The sequence below is a fragment of the Dendrobates tinctorius genome, unplaced genomic scaffold, assembly GCF_039654945.1.
Source record: "Dendrobates tinctorius isolate UK_male_01 unplaced genomic scaffold, ASM3965494v1 ptg000189l, whole genome shotgun sequence".
Taxonomy (NCBI): Eukaryota; Metazoa; Chordata; class Amphibia; order Anura; family Dendrobatidae; genus Dendrobates; species Dendrobates tinctorius.
In genome coordinates this window covers 5,565,226-5,590,851 of record NW_027361856.1, presented here as the reverse complement: position 1 = coordinate 5,590,851, position 25,626 = coordinate 5,565,226, and the positions used below count along the sequence as shown (strand labels likewise).

Genomic DNA, 25,626 nt, shown 5'->3' with positions numbered 1-25,626 from the left:
CGTGTAGCGAGCGCCTGGGAGTCGCCGCAGGACTTGGCAGTGACTGAGGACGGGCCAGCAGTGTCAGCCAATCAGCGCTCAGCTCCAACTGCTTCCCGGCGTGCACCGCTCCTGTCTTCATCCAGAGACGTCAGTCCAATTTCAGCTGCTCCTCCGGGTGTCGCTGTCTCCGCAGTACTGGCCAGGTAAGACTGGAAGTACGGAAGCCTAGAGACACACTGGATGCTGTATGAGAGAGCGGTGTGTACAGTGTAGGGCGCCCTATATACAGTGCAGGGTGCACATATATACTGCAGTGCCCTATATACAGTGCAGGGCGCCGATATATCCTGCAGTGCCCTATATACAGTGTAGGGTGCCCATATATCCTGCAGTGCCCTATATACCGTGCAGGTTGCCCATATATACTGCAGTCCCCAATATACAGAGCAGGGTGCCCATATATACTGCAGTGCCCTATATACAGTGCAGGGCGCCGATATATCCTGCAGTGCCCTATATACAGTGTAGGGTGCCCATATATACTGCAGTGCCCTATATACCGTGCAGGTTGCCCATATATACTGCAGTGCCCTATATACAGTGCAGGGTGCACATATATCCTGGAGTACCCTATATACAGTGCAGGGTGCACATATATACTGCAGTGCCCTATATACAGTGCAGGGTGCACATATATACTGCAGTGCCCTATATACAGTGCAGGGTGCACATATATACTGCAGTGCCCTATATACAGTGCAGGGTGCACATATATACTGCAGTGCCCTATATACAGTGCAGGTGCCCTATATACAGTGCAGGTATCCTATATACTGCAGTGCCCATATATACAGTGCAGGGGCCCTATGTACATCGCAGTGCCCTATATACAGTGCAGGGTGCCCTATATACAGTGGAGGGTGCACATATATAATGCAGTCCCCTATTTACAGTGCAGGGTGCCCTATATACAGTGCAGGTATCATATACTGCAGTGCCCATATATACATTACAGGGTGCCCTATATACAGTGCAGGTATCCTATATACTGCAGTGCCCATATATAAAGTGCAGGGGCCCTATGTACATCGCAGTGCCCTATATACAGTGCAGGGTGCCCTATAAACAGTGGAGGGTGCACATATATACTGCAGTCCCCTATTTACAGTGCAGGGTGCCCTATATACAGTGCAGGTATCATATACTGCAGTGCCCTATATACAGTGCAGGGTGCCCTATATACAGTGGAGGGTGCACATATATACTGTAGTCCCCTATATACAGTGCACGGTGCCCTATGTACAGTGCAGGTATCCTATATACTGCAGTGCCCATATATAAAGTGCAGGGTGCCCTATATACACTGGAGAGTGCACATATACAGTCATGGCCAAAAGTTTTGAGAATGACACAAATATTAATGTTTACAAAGTCTACTGCTTCATTTTTTCTAATGGCAATTTGCATATACTCCAGAATGTTATAAAGAGTGATCAGCTTAACAGCAATTACTTGCAAAGTCAATATTTGCCTAGAAAATGAACTTTATCCCCCAAAACACATTTCAACATCATTGCAGCCCTGCCTTAAAAGGACCAGCTAACATCGTTTCAGTGATTGCTCCATTAGCACAGGTGTGGGTGTTGATGAGGACAGGGCTGGAGATCAATTTGTCATGATTAAGTAAGAATGACACCACTGGACACTTTAAAAGGAGGCTGGTGCTTGGCATCATTGTTTCTCTTCTGTTAACCATGGTTATCTCTAAAGAAACACATGCAGTCATCATTGCACTGCACAAAAATGGCCTAACAGGGAAGAGTATCGCAGCTAGAAAGATTGCACCTCAGTCAACAATCTATCGCATCATCAAGAACTTCAAGGAGAGAGGTTCCCTTGTTGCCAAAAAGGCTCTAGGGCGCCCAAGAAAGACCAGCAAGCGCCAGGACCGTCTCTTAAAAGTGTTTCAGCTGCGGGATCGGGCTACCAGCAGTGCAGAGCTTGCTCAGGAATGGCAGCAGGCAGGTGTGAGTGCATCTGCACGCACTGTGAGGCGGAGACTCTTGGAGCAAGGCCTGGTCTCAAGGAGGGCAGCAAAGAAGCCACTTCTCTCCAGAAAAAACATCATGGACAGACTGATATTCTGCAAGAGGTACAGGGAGTGGACTGCTGAGGACTGGGGTAAAGTCATTTTCTCTGATGAATCCCCTTTTCGATTGAGACATCTGGAAAACGGCTTATTCGGAGAAGACCAGGTGAGCGCTACCACCAGTCTTGTCTCATGCCAACTGTCAAGCATCCTGAAACCATTCATGTGTGGGGTGACTTCTCAGCCAAGGGAATGGGCTCTCTCTCAGTCTTGCCTAAAAACACAGCCATGAATAAAGAATGGTACCAGAATGTCCTCCAAGAGCAACTTCTCCCAACCGTCCAAGAGCAGTTTGGTGATCAACAATGCCTTTTTCAACATGATGGAGCACCTTGCCATAAAGCAAAGGTGATAACTAAATGGCTCAGGGAACAAAACATAGAGATTTTGGGACCATGGCCTGGAAACTCCCCAGATCTTAATCCCATTGAGAACTTGTGGTCAATCATCAAGAGACGGGTGGACAAACAAAAACCTTCAAATTCAGACAAAATAAAAGCATTGATTTTGCAAGAATGGACTGCTATCAGTCAGGATTTGATCCAGAAGTTGATTGAGAGCATGCCAGGGAGAATTGCTGAGGTCCTGAAGAAGAAGGGTCAACACTGCAAATATTGACTTGCTGCATTAACTCATTCTGACTGTCAATATAACCTTTTGTTACTCATAATATGATTGCAATTATATTTCTGTATGTGATAAAAACATCTGACAAACACACATAAAAACCAGAGGGCAGCAGATCATGTGAAAATATAATATTTGTGTCATTCTCAAAACTTTTGGCCATGACTCTATACTGCAGTGCCCATATATACAGTGCAGGGTGCCCTATATACAGTCATGGCCAAAAGTTTTGAGAGACACAAATATTATATTTTCACATGATCTGCTGCCCTCTGGTTTTTAAAGGTACTGTCACACTTAGCGATGTACCAGCGATCCCGACCAGCGATATGACGCGGTCAGTATCGCTGGTACATCGCTAAGTGGTCGCTAGTGAGCTGCCACATAGGCAGATCTCACTAGCGACATCGCTGGGGACGGGGGTCGCTACTTACCTGTCAAACCAGGCGATCCTGCGTCCTCCCGCCCGGCTCCACACGTCCTCACAGCAGGAAGCAGACGACGAGAAACAGTCCTGAACGTTCTCGCGCGATCAGCGATAACCAGCGGGGGAGCCGGTCGTAGGTAAGTATCAGACACAGAGATATCGCTAGCAATATCGCTATAACGTCACTAGTTATAGCGATATTGCTAGCGATATCTCTTAGTGTGACAGGCCCTTATGTGTGTTTGTCAGATGTTTTTATCACATACAGAAATATAATTGCAATCATATTATGAGTAACAAAAGGTTATATTGACAGAATGAGTTAATGCAGCAAGTCAATATTTGCAGTGTTGACCCTTCTTCTTCAGGACCTCAGCAATTCTCCCTGGCATGCTCTCAATCAACTTCTGGATCAAATCCTGACTGATAGCAGTCCATTCTTGCAAAATCAATGCTTTTATTTTGTCTGAATTTGAAGGTTTTTGTTTGTCCACCCGTCTCTTGATAATTGACCACAAGTTCTCAATGGGATTAAGATCTGGGGAGTTTCCAGGCCATGGTCCCAAAATCTCTATGTTTTGTTCCCTGAGCCATTTAGTTATCACCTTTTCTTTATGGCAAGGTGCTCCATCATGTTGAAAAAGGCATTATTGATCGCCAAACTGCTCTTGGACGGTTGGGAGAAGTTGCTCTTGGAGGACATTCTGGTACCATTCTTTATTCATGGCTGTGTTTTTAGGCAAGACTGAGAGAGAGCCCATTCCCTTGGCTGAGAAGCAACCCCACACATGAATGGTTTCAGGATGCTTGACAGCTGGCATGAGACAAGACTGGTGGTAGCGCTCACCTGGTCTTCTCCGAATAAGCCGTTTTCAAGATGTCTCAAACAATCGAAAAGGGGATTCATCAGAGAAAATGACTTTACCCCAGTCCTCAGCAGTCTACTCTCTGTACCTCTTGCAGAATATCAGTCTGTCCATGATGTTTTTTCTGGAGAGAAGTGGCTTCTTTGCTGCCCTCCTTGAGACCAGGCCTTGCTCCAAGAGTCTCCGCCTCACAGTGCGTGCAGATGCACTCACACCTGCCTGCTGCCATTCCTGAGCAAGCTCTGCACTGCTGGTAGCCCGATCCGCAGCTGAAACACTTTTAAGAGACGGTCCTGGTGCTTGCGGGTCTTTCTTGGGCGCCCTGGAGCCTTTTTGGCAACAAGGGAACCTCTCTCCTTGAAGTTCTTGATGATGCGATAGATTGTTGACTGAGGTGCAATCTTTCTAGCTGCGATACTCTTCCCTGTTAGGCCATTTTTGTGCAGTGCAATGATGACTGCACGTGTTTCTTTAGAGATAACCATGGTTAACAGAAGAGAAACAATGATGCCAAGCACCAGCCTCCTTTTAAAGTGTCCAGTGGTGTCATTCTTACTTAATCATGACAGATTGATCTCCAGCCCTGTCCTCATCAACACCCACACCTGTGTTAATGGAGCAATCACTGAAACGATGTTAGCTGGTCTTTTTAAGGCAGGGCTGCAATGATGTTGAAATGTGTTTTGGGGGATAAAAGTTAATTTTCTAGGCAAATATTGACTTTGCAAGTAATTGCTGTTAAGCTGATCACTCTTTATAACATTCTGGAGTATATGCAAATTGCCATTAGAAAAAATGAAGTAGTAGACTTTGTAAAAATTAATATTTGTGTCATTCTCAAAACTTTTGGCCATGACTGTACAGTGGAGATTGCACATATATACTGCAGTGCCCATATATACAGTGCAGGGTGCCCTATATACAGTGGAGGGTGCACATATATACTGCAGTCCCCTATTTACAGTGCAGGATGCCCTATTTACAGTGCAGGTATCCTATATACTGCAGTGCCCATATATACAGTGCAGGGGCCCTATGTACATTGCAGTGCCCTATATACAGTGGAGGGTGCCAATATATACTGTGCAGGGTGCCCTATATACAGTGGAGGGTGCACATATATACTGCAGTCCCCTATTTACAGTGCAGAGTGCCCTATATACAGTGCAGGTATCCTATATACTGCAGTGCCCTATATACTTAGCAGGGCACCCATATATAGAGTGGAGGGTGACCATATATACAGTGCAGAGCATCCTATATACAGTGCAGGGTGACCATATATACAGTGCAGGGTGCCCTATATACACTGGAGGGTGACCATATATACAGTGCAGGGTGCCCATATATACTGCAGTGCCCTATGTACAGTGCAGGTACCCTGTATACAGTGATATATATATAATATATACACACATATATAAACTGCAGGCCGTATACAGTTGTGCTCAAAAGTTTACATACCCCGGTAGAATTTTTGCTTTCTTGGCCTTTTTTCAGAGAATATGAATGATAACACCAAACATTTTCTCCACTCATGGTTAGTGGTTGGGTGAAGACATTTATTGTCAGAGTACTGTGTTTTCTCTTTTTAAATCATAATGACAACCCAAAACATCCCAATGACCCTGATCAAAAGTTCACATACCCTGGTGATTTTGGCCTGATAACATGCACAGAAGTTGACACAAATGGGTTGAATGGCTACTAAAGGTAACATCCTCACCTGTGACCTGTTTGCTTGTAATGTTTGAGGATGTGTGAGCTACAAAGGCACAGGAAATTTGGTCAAAGTAGAAGGAAAGATGAATGCAGCACGTTACGTACTTGGACATTCCAATTTGACAATGATCCAAAACACACGGTCAAGTCGACCTGTCATTGCCTACAGCAGAACAAAGTGAAGGTTCTGGAGTGGAGAAAATGAGCCGTTACGAACCCTTGCCCTTCTCCACATTTTTCGCAGCAGGATCATGTGTATGACCTACACTGGACTCCGACCCCATCCATCAATATTAGGGCCTGTTCGACTCTGTCCTGTAAGCTGGACAGAAAACTGTCAAGACCAATGTCCATGAGGTGAACTCCATCCCGTCTTAATAGTGCAGAGTTATCACCTTCCAGCTGGTGGTGATGAACCACAATACCACGTCTTCCCCTAACAAATTTCGCCATCTGCGCATTTATCTTCCTCCTTGAACACTCTATGGCTTTTGCATCCCTTGCGCCACGCCCGACGAGTCATGGTACTGTCTGTGACCATACCAACATTATATCCGGGAAGAAAAAAAGTAAAACATTCAATGTCTGTAATGCTGTAGATAAGCCCCCTATGTAACCTGAAAGGTAAGAAAAATAGTTAGATTATACTCACCGGGGGGGGGGGGGGTCCGATGGGTGTCTCCGTCCGGTCCGGCTCCTGCCATCTTCATACGATGCCGTTCTCTTCTCTCCTTCCTGTCGTGGCGCAGGCGCACCGCTCTGCCCTGTTGGGGGCAGAGCAGATTCCTGCAGTTCGCAGGCGTCGGGAGAGGTCCGGAGCCACGACAGGCAGCAAAGAAGAGGACGTCACCGTTAGAAGAAGGGAATCGCCGGACCGCAACACCCATCGGACCAAGACCGGACCGCCCCTGGGTGAGTATAATCTAAAGTGTTTTTCTTATCTTTCAGGTTACATTGGGGGCTTATCTACAGCATAACAGAATGTTGTAGATAAGCCCCTGATGTCAGTGCCGGCAGCTCATATTCTAAAAAAGGGGTGACAGATTCCCTTTAATGTTCCTAACAAATAAAAACATGAGAATTGGTCAGTATCACAAATAAAATTTACATCCAGGTACCTTATAGATGACATAATCTCTGGAGTTTTTCTTTTTTTCTTCTTCTTCTTGTCCAGACCCCGTGATGAGTTTTCTCATCCACAGCCGTCTCTGCAGACGTCCATCTTCTCCGGTCTTCTGCAGAAAATCTCCACACAATGCCCTTAAAGATAGAAGTGTCATTATAATGCTCCTGAATAAAAATATCTGCAATATACTGTCGCCTCACACTATTCCCCTCCCTCCTCATACTGTCTCCTCTAACATCCCTCCTGTTCACCATACTGTCTCCTCATATATTTACCCCCTCATGCTCTACTGTCTGTTCACACATATCCCCGACTCCCCATACTGTGTCTGCACACATCCCATCACCCTCATTCCCCATACTGTGTCCACATACATTTTTCCCATCGCTACTCACTGTATCCACATACATTTATCCGTTCGCTCCCCATACTGTCTGCATCCACCCCCCCACTCACCATTCTGTGTCTGCACCCATCCCCCATACTGTTTCCTCATACATACTCTTCATTTTGTGTCCTCAAATCTCCCCACACACATTAAATCCCCACTCCAAATCCCCCCACACACATTAAATTCCCCCTTCCCCATTCCAAATCTCCCCACACATTAAGTACCCCTCCCTGTGTAAAACGGCTTTATATGCTCATGGCCCACAAGGGAGGGGTGGAGACCTCCCAAATCTTTGCAAAAGCAAGAAACCAATTTACTATACATATACAGTGTATATTACACACAGCCCTACATTATACACACATACAATATAGAGCTACACTATACAGCTGTGGCCAAAAGTATTGACACCCCTGCAATTCTGTCAGATAATACTCAGTTTCTTCCTGAAAATTATTGCAAACACAAATTCTTTGGTATTATTATCTTCATTTAATTTGTCTTAAATGAAAAAACACAAAAAGAATTGTCCTAAAGCCAAATTGGATATAATTCCACACCAAACATAAAAAGAGGGTGGACAAAAGTATTGGCACTGTTCGAAAAATCATGTGATGCCTCTCTAATTTGTGTAATTAACAGCACCTGTAACTTACCTGTGGCACCTAACAGGTGTTGGCAATAACTAAATCACACATGCAGCCAGTTGACATGGATTAAAGTTGACTCAACCTCTGTCCTGTGTCCTTGTGTGTACCACATTGAGCATGGAGAAAAGAAAGAAGACCAAAGAACTGTCTGAGGACTTGAGAAACCAAATTGTGAGGAAGCATGAGCAATCTCAAGGCTACAAGTCCATCTCCAAAGACCTGAATGTTCCTGTGTCTACCGTGCGCAGTGTCATCAAGAAGTTTAAAGCCCATGGCACTGTGGCTAACCTCCCTAGATGTGGACGGAAAAGAAAAATTGACAAGAGATTTCAACGCAAGATTGTGCGGATGTTGGATAAAGAACCTCGACTAACGTCCAAACAAGTTCAAGTTGCCCTGCAGTCCGAGGGTACAACAGTGTCAAACCGTACTATCCGTCGGCGTCTGAATGAAAAGGTACTGTATGGTAGGAGACCCAGGAAGACCCCATTTCTTACCCCGAGACATAAAAAAGCCAGGCTGGAGTTTGCCAAAACTTACCTGAAAAAGCCTAAAACGTTTTGGAAGAATGTTCTCTGGTCAGATGAGACAAAAAGTAGAGCTTTTTGGGCAAAGGCATCAACATAGAGTTTACAGGAGAAAAAAAAGGCATTCAAAGAAAAGAACACTGCCCCTACAGTCAAACATGGCGGAGGTTCCCTGATGTTTTGGGGTTGCTTTGCTGCCTCTGGCACTGGACTGCTTGACCATGTGCATGCCATTATGAAGTCTGAAGACTACCAACAAATTTTGCAGCATAATGTAGGGCCCAGTGTGAGAAAGCTGGGTCTCCCTCAGAGGTCATGGGTCTTCCAGCAGGACAATGACCCAAAACACACTTCAAAAAGCACTAGAAAATGGTTTGAGAGAAAGCACTGGAGACTTCTAAGGTGGCCAGCAATGAGTCCAGACCTGAATCCCATAGAACACCTGTGGAGAGATCTAAAAATGGCAGTTTGGAGAAGGCACCCTTCAGATATCAGGGACCTGGAGCAGTTTGCCAAAGAAGAATGGTCTAAAATTCCAGCAGAGCATTGTAAGAAACTCATTGATGGTTACCGGAAGCGGTTGGTCGCAGTTCTTTTGGCTAAAGGTTGTGCAACCAAGTATTAGGCTGAGGGTGCCAATACTTTTGTCTGGCCCATTTTTGGAGTTTTGTGTGAAATGATCAATGTTTTGCTTTTTGCTTCTTGCTTCATTCTCTTTTGTGTTTTTTCATTTAAGACAAATTAAATGAAGATAATAATACCAAAGAATTTGTGCAATCATTTTCAGGAAGAAACTGAGTATTATCTGACAGAATTGCAGGGGTGTCAATACTTTTGGCCACAACTGTACATACACAGTATATATATTACACACAGCCCTACATTACACACATGTACGGTGTAGAACTACACTATACATATACAGTATATATTACACACAGTCCTACATTACACACATGCACAGTGTAGAGCTACACTATACATATACAGTATATATTATACACAGCCCTACATTACACACATGTACGGTGTAGAGCTACACTATACATATACAGTATATATTACACACAGCCCTACATTACACACATGTACGGTGTAGAGCTACACTATACATATACAGTATATATATTACACACAGCCCTACATTACACACATGTACAGTGTAGAGCTGCACTATACATATACAGTATATATTTTACACACAGCCCTAAATTACACACATGTACGATGTAGAGCTACACTATACATATACAGTATATGTATTACACACAGCCCTACATTACACACCTGTACGGTGTAGAGCTACACTATACATATACAGTATATATTACACACAGCCCTACATTACACACATGTACGGTGTAGAGCTACACTATACATATACAGTATATATATATTACACACAGCCCTACATTACACACATGTACGGTGTAGAGCTACACTATACATATACAGTATATATATTACACACAGCCTTACATTACACACATGTACGGTGTAGAGCTAAACTATACATATACAGAATATATATTACACACAGCCTTACATTACACACATGTACGGTGTAGAGCTACACTATACATATACAGTATATTTATTACACACAGCCTTACTTTACACACATGTACAGTGTAGAGCTACACTATACATATACAGTATATATATTACACACTGCCCTACATTACACACATGTACGGTGTAGAGCTACACTATACATATACAGTATATATTACACACAGCCCTACATTACACACATGTACGGTGTAGAGCTACACTATACATATACAGTATATATATTACACACATGTACAGTATAGAGCTACACTATACATATACAGTATATATTACACACAGCCTTACATTACACACATGTACAGTGTAGAGCTACACTATACATATACAGTGTATATATATATTACACACAGCCTTACATTACACACATGTACAGTGTAGAGCTACACTATACATATACAGTATATATATTACACACAGCCTTACATTACACACATGTACGGTGTAGAGCTACACTATACATATACAGTATATATTACACACAGCCCTGCATTACACACGTACAGTGTAGAGCTACACTATACATATACAGTATATATCACACAGCCTTACATTGCACACATGTACAGTGTAGAGCTACACTATACATATACAGTATATATTATACACAGCCTTACATTGCACACATGTACGGTGTAGAGCTACACTATACATATACAGTATATATTACACACAGCCCTACATTATACACATGTACGGTGTAGAGCTACACTATACATATACAGTATATATAACACACTGCCCTACATTACACACATGTACAGTGTAGAGCTACACTATACATATACAGTATATATGCACAACATAAAGAAGGATTTTTCCAGCGTCTCCAGGAGATAAAATAATAATTGCCTTATTGAGAATATAAAATCTTCATACCATCAGGTAAAAACGACATAAAGAGGCGTATGGAGGGGAGCCCTACATTACACACCTGTACGGTGTAGAGCTACACTATACATATACAGTATATATTACACACAGCCCTACATTACACACATGTACGGTGTAGAGCTACACTATACATATACAGTATATATATATTACACACAGCCCTACATTACACACATGTACGGTGTAGAGCTACACTATACATATACAGTATATATATTACACACAGCCTTACATTACACACATGTACGGTGTAGAGCTAAACTATACATATACAGAATATATATTACACACAGCCTTACATTACACACATGTACGGTGTAGAGCTACACTATACATATACAGTATATTTATTACACACAGCCTTACTTTACACACATGTACAGTGTAGAGCTACACTATACATATACAGTATATATATTACACACTGCCCTACATTACACACATGTACGGTGTAGAGCTACACTATACATATACAGTATATATTACACACAGCCCTACATTACACACATGTACGGTGTAGAGCTACACTATACATATACAGTATATATATTACACACAGCCCTACATTACACACATGTACGGTGTAGAGCTACACTATACATATACAGTATATATATTACACACAGCCTTACATTACACACATGTACGGTGTAGAGCTAAACTATACATATACAGAATATATATTACACACATGTACGGTGTAGAGCTACACTATACATATACAGTATATTTATTACACACAGCCTTACTTTACACACATGTACAGTGTAGAGCTACACTATACATATACAGTATATATATTACACACTGCCCTACATTACACACATGTAAAGTGTAGAGCTACACTATACATATACAGTATATATTACACACAGCCTTACATTACACACATGTACGGTGTAGAGCTACACTATACATATACAGTATATATATTACACACAGCCTTATATTACACACAGCCTTACATTACACACATGTACAGTGTAGAGCTACACTATACATATACAGTATATATATTACACACATGTACAGTATAGAGCTACACTATACATATACAGTATATATTACACACAGCCTTACATTACACACATGTACAGTGTAGAGCTACACTATACATATACAGTGTATATATATTACACACAGCCTTACATTACACACATGTACAGTGTAGAGCTACACTATACATATACAGTATATATATTACACACAGCCTTACATTACACACATGTACGGTGTAGAGCTACACTATACATATACAGTATATGTTACACACAGCCCTACATTATACACATGTACAGTGTAGAGCTACACTATACATATACAGTATATATAACACACTGCCCTGCATTACACACGTACAGTGTAGAGCTACACTATACATATACAGTATATATCACACAGCCTTACATTGCACACATGTACAGTGTAGAGCTACACTATACATATACAGTATATATTATACACAGCCTTACATTGCACACATGTACGGTGTAGAGCTACACTATACATATACAGTATATATTACACACAGCCCTACATTATACACATGTACGGTGTAGAGCTACACTATACATATACAGTATATATAACACACTGCCCTACATTACACACATGTACAGTGTAGAGCTACACTATACATATACAGTATATATGCACAACATAAAGAAGGATTTTTCCAGCGTCTCCAGGAGATAAAATAATAATTGCCTTATTGAGAATATAAAATCTTCATACCATCAGGTAAAAACGACATAAAGAGGCGTATGGAGGGGAGCAATTTCCTACGCGTTTCACCCTAAGAGGGCTTAATCATGGAATGCATTCCATGATTACGCCCTCTTAGGGTGAAACGCGTAGGAAATTGCTCCCCTCCATACGCCTCTTTATGTCGTTTTTACCTGATGGTATGAAGATTTTATATTCTCAATAAAGCAATTATTATTTTATCTCCTAGAGACGCTGGAAAAATCCTTCTTTATGTTGTGCATGCACTATACACCCGGGTCAGGGTGGGGTCAGGGTGTTTCCGTGCGTCGGAGGTGTGATCAGGAGTGAAGAGGGGTGAGCTGAATACTTCTTGTTTGTGTATACAGTATATATATTACACACAGCCTTACATTACACACATGTACAGTGTAGAGCTACACTATACATATACAGTATATATTACACACAGCCCTATATTATACACATGCACGGTGTAGAGCTACACTATACATATACAGTATATATATTACACACAACCCTACATTACACACATGTACAGTGTAGAGCTGCACTATACATATACAGTATATATTTTACACACAGCCCTACATTACACACATGTACGGTGTAGAGCTACACTATACATATACAATATATATTACACACATGTACAGTGTAGAGCTACACTATACATATACAGTATATATATTACACACATGTACAGTATAGAGCTACACTATACATATACAGTATATATATTACACACAGCCTTACATTACACACATGTACAGTGTAGAGCTACACTATGCATATACAGTATGTGTGTGTGTGTATATATATATATATATATATATATATATATATATATATATATATATATATATATATATATATAATATATTACTCACTGCCCTACATTACACACATGTAAAGTGTAGAGCTACACTATACATATACAGTATATACAGCTCTGGCAAAAATTAAGAGATCACTGCAACATTTTCAGTTTGTCTGATTTTTCTCTTTATAGGTATATTTTTGTGTAAAATGTAAATTGCTCTTTTATTCTATAAACTACTGACATGTCTTCAAATTTCCAAGCACTAAATTTTGTATTTATTTTCAGAAAATGAGAAATGGTCAAAATAACAAAAAAAAATGCAGTGTTTGCAGACCTCAAATAATGCTAAGAAAGCAAGTTCATAATCATTTAGAAACAATAATACTAATATTTTACCTCAGGAAGAGTTCAGAAATCAATATTTTGCTGAATAACCATGATTGTTAATCACAGCTTTCATGCGTCTTGGCATGCTTTCCACCAGTCTTCCACACTGCTTTTGGGTGACCTTATGCCACTTCTGGTACAAAAATTTATGCAGTTCTTTGATGGCTTGTGACTATCCATCTTCCTCTTGATTACATTCTAGTGGTTTTCAATGGGGTTCAGGTCTGGAGATTGGGCTGGCGGCGACAGTGATTTGATGTAGTGGTCCTTCATCCACACATTGATTGACCTAGCTGTGTGGCATGGCACATTTACTGCTGGAAAATCCAGTCCTCAGAGTTGGGGAACATTGCCTGAGCAGAAGTAATCAACTGTTTTTCCAGGATAACCTTGTATGCAGCTTGATTCATACGCCCTTTGCAAAGATTACCCTGCCCAATTCCAGCCTTGCTGAAGCATCTCCAGATCATCACCGATCCTCCACCAAATTTCACAGTGGGTGCAAGACACTGTGGCTTGTACGCCTCTCCAGGTCTCCGTCTAACCATTAGACGACCAGATGTTGGGCAAAGACATACTGATAGGGAATTTAGATTGTGAGCTCCATCGGGGACAGTGATGATAATTTGTGCAAACTGTAAAGCGCTGCGGAATATGTTAGCGCTATATAAAAATAAAGATTATTATTATTTATTATTATTATTAAAGCTGAAAATTGGACTCATCAAAGAAGATTACCTTACTCCAGTCCTCTATGGTCCAATCCTTATGTTCTTTGGCAACTTCAGCCGGGCTCTCCTTTGTTTCTCATTGATGAAAGGCTTTTTTCTATCTTTCCATGACTTGAGCCCTGCCTCTAGGAGCCTGTTACGAACTGTTCTTGCCATGCACTTCACCACAGCTGCCATTTGCCATTCCTTTTGCATGTCACTTGATGTCATGCTGCGGTTGCTGAGTGACATTCGAATAAGAGGACAGTCATCCCGGTCAGTGGAGAGTCGTTTTCCCCCTCTGTAGCTTTGTTGTCCCTAATGTCTACTGCTTGACCTTGTTGTAATGGACTGCCGTCTTAGAAATTTTAAGGATGGAGGCAACATGACGCTCCCTGTATCCCTCTGCTAGTAAAGCCAGAATTGAGCCCTTCTTTTCCTCACTCAAGACTTTTCAACTCCTTTGGCATGGTTAAAAGTTATTTTTTCATTCCTATTACTTTTGGGATGTTACTAACACTTGTTTTGCCATCCAGCTTGTCCTATTGCAAGAGGATTGTGAACAGCACCAGCAGGGTTTTTTTTCAAGTTTCCTTCGTTAAGATTTGGTTCAGGTAATCACCTAATCAGAAGCACATTAAGTAGAATGAGGTGTACTCTGGTTGGAATTCAACTGACACCGGAATGGAATGGCTGTCAGACATGTAGAAAAGCTGATTTTTATAAAACTGTGCAGTAGTCTCTTAATTTTGCCAGAGCTGTATATTACACACAGCCCTACATTACAGACATGTACAGTGTAGATTAGAGCTGATTCTAGCAATCATTTTGGCTTTAGTAGAACCCAATTACCCACACATAGATGCCCTTGTAGAAAAGCAAATATTCTGGGGCGTTGGGATGCATAAGAAGGGACCAGATAGCTGGAAAAAAAACCTTTAACAAAATTCAGTGTGAATGAACAAAGGAGGAATTTAAATGAAATGAGTATTTGGTTATCTCCCATAATTCGTTCTTCAGACTTGTACAGTTGTGCACAACAAGTGATGATTATCCTTTTCATATGCAGGTTGAAATTTGGTCATTAACAGAAACATCCGTGTAGGGGCATTAAAACTGGGAGAGTAACAGCCATACTCTGCTTTAAAAGTGAGGTTAAACACCATGAGAAGACTGAGCACAGAAACAAGACACCAGGTGGTTATACTGCATCAACAAGGTCTTTCCCAAGCAAAGATTTCAAAACAGACTGGGGTTTCAAGATGTGCTGTTCAAGCTCTTTTAAAGAAGCATCAAGAAATGGGAAAGGTTGAGGACCGCAGACGCAGTGGTCGGCCAAGGAAACTTAGTGCAGCAGATGAAACACAAATCATGCTTACTTCTCTTCTAAATCAGAAGATGTCAAGCAGTGCCATCAGCTTAGAACTAGCAGCAACCAGTGGGATCCAGTTACACCCATCTACTGTTCGGAGAATTTTGTCCAGAAGAGGAAGAGTTGGATCCAAAAAGCCAAGCCTTCAACATGGGAAAATGTCCAAGCAAGTTGACTATTCAGAAAAACAAGAGGTATAATCTATAGATATAAAGGTATTATATGTTGGGTTGTGGATGTAGAGGGATTATATGTCGTGGTGTTGATAAAGCGGTATTGCAGATGGGTGTATAGATGCATTATATGTGGGGTGTGTCGATATAGCGGTATTACATGTAGTTGTATATAGAGGTATTGTGTCGGGGTGTCAATAGAGCGGTATTACATGTAGCTGTAAAGAGGGATTATATGTCGGGGTGTCAAAATAGCGGTATTACATGTAGGTGTGTGGAGGATGTTTATATAGCTGTATTACATGTATGTGTATAGAGGCAATATATGTTGGGGTGTTGATAAAGCGGTATTACATGTAGGAAGTGTATAGAAGTATATGTTGAACTGTCAATATAGCGGGATTACATGTAGATGTAAAGAGGCATTATATGTTGGGGTGTAAATATAGCGATATTACATCTAGGTGTATAGAGGCATTATATGTCAGGGTGTCAATACAGCGGTATCACATGTTGCGGTTGTGATGAACCCGCACCTCGCCACCCCACGTGTCGTCGCTATTACCTCAGAAGGATCATGTAGTGCGGTCTCCGCACTTGCAACAACCAACATTTCGGACCCCCTGGGGACTAGTAAAGTCAGCTTGGAACGGTTTTACACAGGCACCCCCTTTCCATACGAGACAAGGGAGGCACGGGAAGTGAGAGGATGTGGCCCACGCAGTCGCTGAGGTGGCGCCACACTCACTGACAACCCTGACGGACTGAGAGGCCCCTTTCACTAGCACCAGTAAAACAGAGCACTGCCAGCCTGGAAGGACTGACACCAGTTCCTCGTTAGATAAAATCCTGTGAACGGACCGAGCTTATATCGGGGCCAGAAAGCAGCCCCAGTAGCATGTAAAGTTAAACCAAGAATACAGACATGTGCATTCATGGATCGAGATAAAAAAGAAGTCCAAGGTTAAATTTTATATAATTGCCTTAAGGAAACACTAGACAATACACTATATACACAATTGTTATACATATACGGGTGAAGTACAAAAGATAAGAGCAGAGGGATCATGTTAATTATCTGTTTGATATTTGACCATGTTTTTGATGAGCCTCACGGGGCATGAGCTGCCAGCTGGTTCCTGTTTCCTTCACAGCACATTACTCACTTTCTTGGCTCACTCATTCGAAGCGAACAGCAAGCATAACAGAGCGAGTGACCACATTACCTTACGCTAGCTGTTATCCCCTCTGAGTCACTCCCCTGCTGACCCCTGGGCTGAACCAAAATCCCCTCCCCTTGCCTCTAGCAACTAAAAACTCCAAAACCTAAGAAGGGTCATATCTCTTTAACCTACGGTCCAAAGGAGGAGGTTTGGGTGCCATTGACCTTCCCGGGCCCCTGCTATCATTTTGGACCAAACACAAGTTTGCTACCTGGCTCCTACTAGCTATTCTACGTATCTCCCCACCCTGGGATGTTAGAATGGATCAAGACCCTGGAAGGCATTCAGTCCATTCCAGAAGTCTCAAAAATGTAACTGGTTGTCTGGAAAATATGAATGTTTACATTCCATGTACAATTCCAGGGCTCGTGCTGCCCCTCTCCCATTAAGTTTGTGCCGTGCAGCACTGAGCACTCATCTGCAGCGTCCAACCCCTGATGGAATGTCCACTCGCCTCCTCCCTCCATCTATGCCAGCTCTTGTTATGTGAGACCCTGGTCGGCCATCTCAAACAGGAAGTAAAGGTTTGAGCACATGTTTTCTTTGTTCCTTCAAACTCAAATATAATAACACAGAATAATCATAGAGGCAGGAAACTTATACATTTGGAGTATGCATAATTAAAGCTATCCACAGGTGGGTTTTGAAGCTTGTGCGGCTGCCAAAAATCGAGAAACGGATTTCTGCCCACTCCAGCCTCCCAGACACAGCATGTTCAGTCTTAAATGAAGGATAATTTGGTAAGAAAACATATAATACTCCTGTCATCACTCTGGGAGCCTCGCAGCCAGAGCTATGGCACTTGTAAGGTTTTTAGTAACTTTCAGAAGGGGAGTACATTCCTTAGCTCCGCCCACCCAGTGAGGTCAGCCAGGAAAAGGCGTAAGACTAGGATGCTCAATTAGGAAGTTGTCATTTGCCTGAGGTGCCAGCTAGGAAGCTGTGTTGATAAACCATTTTCCCTTGGTGAAGGCGCCCCTCCCCCCTCCTCCACATGGCATGCCATGGACTGATAATTGTAAGTTCTTATTTTAATTCACTTTATTTTGTAATTGTCTGTATATACAGTTATCGTGTCTCTATTTGTAACATCTTTTATATTTTTATAAACACTGCCTATATTTTCTGGAGTAAATCTATAAATTTACTAGCTTCATTTTTCCTTGCTCTATAACGTACCACCACGACCTCCGCGCTAAAAATTACGCTACCGTGTGGGTTGGCTCCTGACCCCATATTGATTTTAATGTAGAATGAGGAGCTGGTGGCAGCACAGTGTTCTGGAGATTTGGGAGACTCTGGCAATGATGCAGTGGAGGTTTTATGTGTGTATTACCCGCCCTGGGTTTTGGGACATACATACCGCCCTCACAGCAGAGTGCCCAATAGCCAGTACATGGCAAGGCAGCCTTTCTGGCGACTGCTTATCCTAGGTGTAGTTCCCTTACTGACCTGAGGGTAAAGGGGTCTCTACGGAGCTGTAAGTTCCAAAACCAGAACTGAAGGTGGAAACAAAAGTTGTGGGTGATTATATGACCCACGACCACTAATAGTAAATTTGTGACAATTGGTGGGATAAAATAAATCCCTGATAACTGGGGTAACCACATCCTCCCAGTTCATGACACCGGTGTGTGGCTGGGATGTGCGATAAGTCCATATTCTCCTTATGAAATCATAGCTGACTCAAAAAAATCAGACCACATTGTATCAGCAGAGGCTCTTCATATAAGAGCTTGGAGACTGCTAGCTGGTGGGGATGTGAATTTCTTCTCAGAAGTTAGAATCCAAGTGGTAACGTTTCTCTTTGCGGAGAGTGACATGTTAAGCATGCCGGGATGAGGAGACTTTTAAACCGCAATTCTCCTCTCAGAGGTTGAGAAGACTGGGCTACAACAGGAGGATAGTAAGCTTCCATTAATCCCTCCCATCCTTCACACCTCCCCTCTTTAGAGGCCTCAAGGGGTAGCACTCTCCGGTGTTTCCACGCACGCCCATCTGCAACCTCATCTCGTTGGGATTACTTATTGGTGTAACTGTGGTCATGGCCCTTCTTGTGGCGAATGGTGAAGTGATACTACTGGAGCTCAAGGCTCTAGTGTAGCAACCTCCTATTCATTCCAGATACGGTGTGTAACCAGCGTACAAGTATGGCTGCAGATGCTGCAGGGCCCACACCATTGCCAGAGATTAGTTCTCAATTGTGAAATATTATATGTTGGGGGTGTCGATATAGTGGTATTACATGTAAGTGTATAGACCCATTATATGTTGTGTGTCGATATAGTGGTATTACATGTAAGTGTATAGACACATTATATGTCGGGTGTCGATATAGCGGTTTTACTTGTAGGTGTGTAGAAGTATTATGTGTTGGGATGTCGATATAGTGGTATTTGTAGGTGTATACAGGCATTATATATCGTTGTGTCGATATAGCGGTATTACATGTAGGTGTATAGAGGCATTATATCTTGGGGGTGTAGATATAGCGGTATTACATGTAGGTGAGTAGAGGCATTATATCTTGGGGGTGTAGAGATGGCGGTATTACATGTAGGAGGTGTATAGAAGTATTATAAGTCTAGAATATAGATGAAGACACTTTATATGTAGAGATTTTAGGAGTTTGGTCTCTTCTGGTTGGGTAGATGATCTGGCCTCGGGGTTGTCTGCTCCTGCTCTAGCATTCTCTTTCCCCGCAGGACTGGACTTTCGCGTCTGAGGAGCGCCAGGAGTTCTGCGGTTTCTTTGATCAGATTGTGCAGGATCTGACTGCGGAGGATTGGGGTCACTCTGAGATTGGCAAAGCGATGTTGCGCTTGCGGCAGGTGAGATTCTTGATTCGTTCTTGCGCGGAGATTGTTTTCCATGGTCCTTCTGTGTCTTACACTTACATGGCGGTTTATTGTGCAGGTACTGGAGTATAATGCTGCTGGGGGTAAGTGTAATCGCGGGATGACCGTCCTGGCCTCGTATCTGGAGTTGGTGGGTCTCGAGCTGCAGAAGGATGAGAATATCCAGAGAGCATTGGCCGTGGGCTGGTGTGTGGAGCTGGTAGGTGTGCTGCCCTGTGGCTCCTGCCCCGTTATTCGCAGACCTCTCCATCCTCATCGTCTCTTCTTTTAGCTCCAGGCTTTTTTCCTGGTTTCTGATGACATTATGGATAACTCTGTGACCCGTCGCGGGCAGCCATGCTGGTACAGGAGGGTAGGTGGTTATAGAGAGGAGGGGGATATGCTGTTACACTATGGATATGCTGATCATACTTCTCCTCCTGTAGGCCGGCATCGGACTGGACGCCATCAATGATTCCTTCCTACTGGAGGCCTCCATATACCGTGTCCTGAAGAAGTACTGCCGACAGCAGCCATATTACCTCAGCCTGCTGGAGCTTTTTCTGGAGGTGAAAAGGGATCTCCACTCATCACCCCCATCTTGGGAGGCGCTATACCTGGCAGCACGTTCCACTGTGTGTGAGGGGTGTTGTGCCTGGGTGTACGTACCACTGTGAGGGGGGCGATGTACCTAGCGGCACGTTTCTCTGTGCGGGGGTGGTGGGAGGTGTGCTTTGTCTGGGTGTACATACCACTGTGTGTGAGGCAATATACCCAACAGCACGTTCCACTGTTCGGGGGTGGCTAGAGAGGTGCTTTGCCTGGGGGTGTACATACCACTGGGAGGGGGTCACTATCCAGCGGCACGTTCCACTGTGCGGCGGTGGTGGCGGCGGTGTGTGTCTGGCATTCATGCTCTTTTGCTTACAGACCACCTATGCGACGGAGCTAGGGCAGGCGGTACATACCGCTGTGCGGGTAGGGGGGAGCGCTGTACCTGTCAGTCGTGCTCGCTCTTCTGCTCGCAGACCTCCCATCAGATGGAGCTGTGACAGGCGGTACATACCACTGTGCGGGGAGGAGGGCGCTGTACCAGGCAGTCACGCTTGCTCTTTTACTTGCAGACCACCTGTACGAAGGAGCTGGGGCAGGAGGTACATACCACTGTGCGAGTAGGGAGAGTGCTGTAAAATAAAGTCCAGCTCACCAGTTATGACATCCCAGGAATCAGAGCACGGAACCGCTGTGTCAAGACGTGAAACATAGCAAAATGAGGGAAAAATCCAACTCCACAATATAGTGAAAAAAAACAATTCTTTATTCACTTGATATTTCAAGCATGGAGGATAAAAGTATCAACATAGATAGCAGCAAATGATGCGTTATCGACGCGTTTCAGGTGTCACAGCACCCTTAGTCACGATGCTGTGTCTGGCTGTCACGTTCTCTCTTCTGCTCGCAGACCTCCTATCAGACGGAGCTGGGGCAGGCGGTTCATACCACTGTGCGGGGAGGGGGCGCTGTGTCTGGCAGTCACGCTCTCTCTTCTGCTTGCAGACCTCCTATAAGACGGAGCTGGGGCAGACACTGGGCCTGATCATGGCTCAGCCAGGGAAAGTTGATTTGGATCGGTACACAGAGTGTAGGTAAGAGACGCCCCATTTTCTTGCCCTATTTTTGCCCTTTAGCGTCTCACACCCGTCTCCCTTTTAGGTATAAGTCCATTGTGAAGTACAAGACTGCCTTCTACTCCTTCTACCTGCCGGTGGCTGCCGCCATGTATTTGGTGAGTATATGGGACTGTTGCTCCGGCAGAGGATGGGGCAGTCGGATGTCACCAGTCTTCTCTCCTCTCAGGCCGGGATAGACAGCGAGGACGATCACCAGAACGCCAAAACTATCCTGCTGGAAATGGGCGAGTTCTTCCAGGTCCAGGTGAGGATGATGGTGGGGTGTGGTGACTCCAATAACTGCGGTTATTAATGTCCTTGTGTGTGGCCAGGACGATTATCTGGACTGTTACGGGGACCCCAGCATCACAGGGAAGATCGGGACCGACATCCAGGACAACAAGTGCTGCTGGCTGGTGGTGGAGGCCCTGAAGAGAGTGACCCCCGAACAGCGGGATGTTCTCCAGGTAAAGAGGGGTGCAATCAACCCAGCCATACACTACATCACACCACACCAGAGTGCAACCATCTCCTCCACCGTACACTACATCACACCCCATCAGAGCAGCCGTCACCTCTGCCATACACTATATCACACCCCACCAGTTATCAGGCCTGGTGGGCTTCACGCCATCTCCCATCCCATGCATTAACCCTTGCTTTTGTTACCAGGAGAACTATGGGCAGGATGACACAGAGAAGGTGCAGCGAGTGAAGCAGTTGTATGAGGAGCTGGACCTCTTGGGGGTCTACACGCAGTACAAGGAGGACAGTTACCAGAGACTGCAGACCCTCATCTCTCAGCATGCTAATGTTCTGTCCAAAGAGATTTTCCTGGGGCTGGCACGTAAAATCTACAAAAGGCAGACATGAAGCGATAAACTGCTTCTCATCATGCAGGTCCTGCATGATGCCCTCTGCCATGGCTGATGGCTGACATAGGGGGAGAGGGGCTGTGCCCGCGGCATGTCTCTGTATCAGTGTTACACCTTGATATTCTGGGAGATTCGGAACAGCTCTCTGTCCTGAGGAGCCACAACACTTTAGTCCACTGTAAATGGTTGCAGCCGTGACTCCTTCTGGGTTAGATGTGAATGAGGAAATAAAAAACATAAGTTGTCTACAAGAAGTATGAGGCCACGTCTTCTGCAACATTCATCAGCCCGCACTGGGGCTAAGAGCCAATGCCACCGATCATATATACTGAGCCCAGAAGTCATCACTAGTGCCACTGATCACATATACTGAGCCCAGAAGTCGTCACTAGTGTCGCCGATCGCATATACTGAGCCCAATAGTCATCATTAGTGTCTCCGATGACATATGCTGAGCCCAGAAGTTGTCACTAGTGCCACAGATCACATTTCCTAAGCCTAGAAGTTGTCAGTACCGCTGCTGATCGCATACACTGAGCCCAAGAAGTCATCACTAATGCCCTCTATCACACATACTGAGCCATGAGTCATGTCGGCCATGTCTACATGTACTTGACATGCGACCTGTTGAGGTCACTAGTTTCTACAGAAATTGAGGGGGGAAGGGGTTGTAACAGAGTGTCAACCCCAGCCTGTTTGCATGCACCATGCTGTAATCAGGCCTACATTAGCATTCCACGTCCTGCATCTGGTGGGGGCATGTGTGTCTTTGTTGTTCCTCTCTGCAGGCTGCATCTCTGAGGCTTGATGGTGAGAACCTCATGAGCTAGAAAAGCAGCTTGTTCCAATGTCGCTGGTTTCCTCTCATGCACCCATTCCCGGATCTCAGCGGGGCATTTGGAGTAGAACTGCTCTTTTAGGATGACCTGGAGCAAACTATCCCAAGTTAAGGCCCCCTCTCCCTCCAGCCAGCGGTGACATGCTTGTTTGAGCCTGTGGGCATATATCTTGAAAGACACTTCCCCCCTTACAGGCTAAGGAGCGGAACTGCCCTCTGTAAGTGTCTGGAGTTACAGCATAATGTTCCAAGATGGTCTCTTTAATATTCCCTTAATCGCAGTTCCATCGAATGTCCTTAGCTCTATAGGCTTCAGCAGCTCCACCCTCTAAGAGCCCCACTAGATGTCTGACTCGCTCCCTTTCCGGGACTTCCATTAATCGACGTTGGTGTTCGAAGTCCTGGAAGAAGCCCTCAATGTCACCTGCAGCCTCGTTAAACGGCTTAAAGTCCTTATGGGACACCCTTGGGAATTCCCTCATGGTGGGTGCTGTGGATACAGTCTGGAGCTCCTAGCTGCTTCCACCATGCGCTGCCTCTCCTTAGCTGTTCGAATGGCCTCCCTCTTATCCTCTATGGTGGCCTCATCCCCAAGCAATGCCATCTCCTCCTCATACCACACAACCCACTGACTTTTTTGGGTATTTACCTCCAGCTCCCGTCTTTCCTTCCCTTGCTGTGGAAATCCTTCCTCTGTGCCATCTTGCAGGCAAGTTTCTTCCAGAGCCTCAATCAAGTTGCTCCTTGGACAGCCCTTTGTAGCTGACTCCTAATTCACGGGCCTTTGTTTGTAAGCTCAACACAGTCCAGTTCCTGTATCCTGATACTAAAATGGGTTGCTGTTCTCCATTCCTTCTGCTCTGACCCCACTGCTTGCCACCAGTTTCTGATGGGGTATGCGACAGAACAGGAAGAGACACCAGGCCGATAAACAATCCAGCAAGATTTATTTGAACAGTGAACTGGAGCAACACAAATGAAAGTAATTCTGCAGCGTCCGTAATGTGTCCACACAAAGGGAGCAGATTCGGGGGTGCCACCCGGCAATCCAACGCCAGGAAAATAGAAATAGTCCTTGGGTGAATTCAATGGATCTCACAGATGAGGGACACAACACAGTCTCACATGGCAGCTTCTAACAATACACACGGTCACTGGTCTCTCGTCTCAGCATAAGATCCCAGCCCGTCACAGGTCACCACACAACTGAACTCAGCCAACACAAGAGTCTATTGTACTATGTCGTGAGGTCAGCCCATCTATGGGGGAGGTACACAACAACTAACATGTGGCTACATTGAGAAGTTTAAAGAAGCTATCGGCTCCATTCAGTCTTACAGGTTTTTTGTGTTGGAAGAGTCTCATGCTGAGAAAAACAAAGACAGAATCCCCCTCTAGATGTAGTACAAGTGAGGTAGACCTAGGGCTTATTACATCACAGTCCAGGAACACAGGCTGGGGGAGGGACACGCTGTTACACCCACATTCCTGTATTCTTCCTCATCTAGTGAGGAAGACCCCCAGCAAGGCGCCCTGAGACCCAGGCAACTCCTGCAGCAATCGATCCCATATGGATTGCACCACCGGAAAATTATCAGCCCGTCATTCCAAATTTGATCGTCAGCTCAGGAATCCAGTTTGACACCACTGGCCTTACTGAAATTGACTTCTTCAAATTCTTTTTCAGTGAGGAAATAAATATTATGGTGACCCAGACAAACCTGTATGTCCATCCATTTTTCACCCAAAATCCCACGTTATCAGACACCAGATGAACGCCTGTAAATGCTGCAGAGATGATGACATTTTGGGTAATTGTGTTGTATATGGGCATAATCCGAAAACCAGTGCTTCAACAATACTGGAATATATATACAGTGTCTACGGAAAGTATTCCGACCCCTTTACATTTTTCACTATTTGTTTCATTGCAGCCATTTGATAAATTCAAAAAAGTTAATTTTTTTTTTTCTCATTAATGTACACTCTGCACCCCATATTGACTGAAAAAAACATGTAGAAATTTTTGCAAATTTAATAAAGATAAAACTGAAATATCA

General features: G+C 43.9%; 2 protein-coding genes across 6 annotated transcripts in view; one reads left to right on the top strand and one right to left on the bottom strand.

Moving 5' to 3' along the window:
• LOC141055654 (uncharacterized) overlaps positions 1 to 12,912 on the bottom strand; it is a 42,329-nt gene extending 29,417 nt beyond the window's left edge. For 2 of the 3 annotated variants that reach the window (XM_073552321.1, XM_073552320.1), the window contains exon 1: positions 6,892 to 7,068. In XM_073552321.1, coding sequence (XP_073408422.1) covers positions 6,892 to 7,053 — 162 coding nt within the window. In that variant the 5' untranslated portion in view covers positions 7,054 to 7,068. Of the gene's footprint in view, positions 1 to 6,891; positions 7,069 to 12,831 lie in introns of those variants that run through there. The other variant, XM_073552322.1, reaches the window with a different exon arrangement.
• Positions 32 to 25,626, top strand: LOC141055653 (farnesyl pyrophosphate synthase-like). Of its 3 annotated transcripts, XM_073552318.1 has the most exons (12): positions 160 to 185; positions 12,888 to 12,994; positions 15,648 to 16,144; positions 20,052 to 20,177; positions 20,263 to 20,403; positions 20,476 to 20,556; positions 20,630 to 20,752; positions 21,741 to 21,829; positions 21,897 to 21,969; positions 22,041 to 22,118; positions 22,186 to 22,320; positions 22,526 to 25,626. In XM_073552318.1, exons 3-12 carry the CDS (start codon positions 15,743 to 15,745, stop codon positions 22,724 to 22,726), a joined length of 1,449 nt encoding a protein of 482 aa, XP_073408419.1. In that variant the 5' UTR covers positions 160 to 185; positions 12,888 to 12,994; positions 15,648 to 15,742; the 3' UTR covers positions 22,727 to 25,626. The 3 variants fall into 3 exon arrangements, with proteins under 3 accessions (XP_073408418.1, XP_073408420.1, XP_073408419.1); XM_073552317.1 differs by lacking the exon at positions 12,888 to 12,994 and having other exon boundaries at positions 32 to 185; XM_073552319.1 differs by lacking the exons at positions 12,888 to 12,994; positions 15,648 to 16,144 and having other exon boundaries at positions 46 to 185.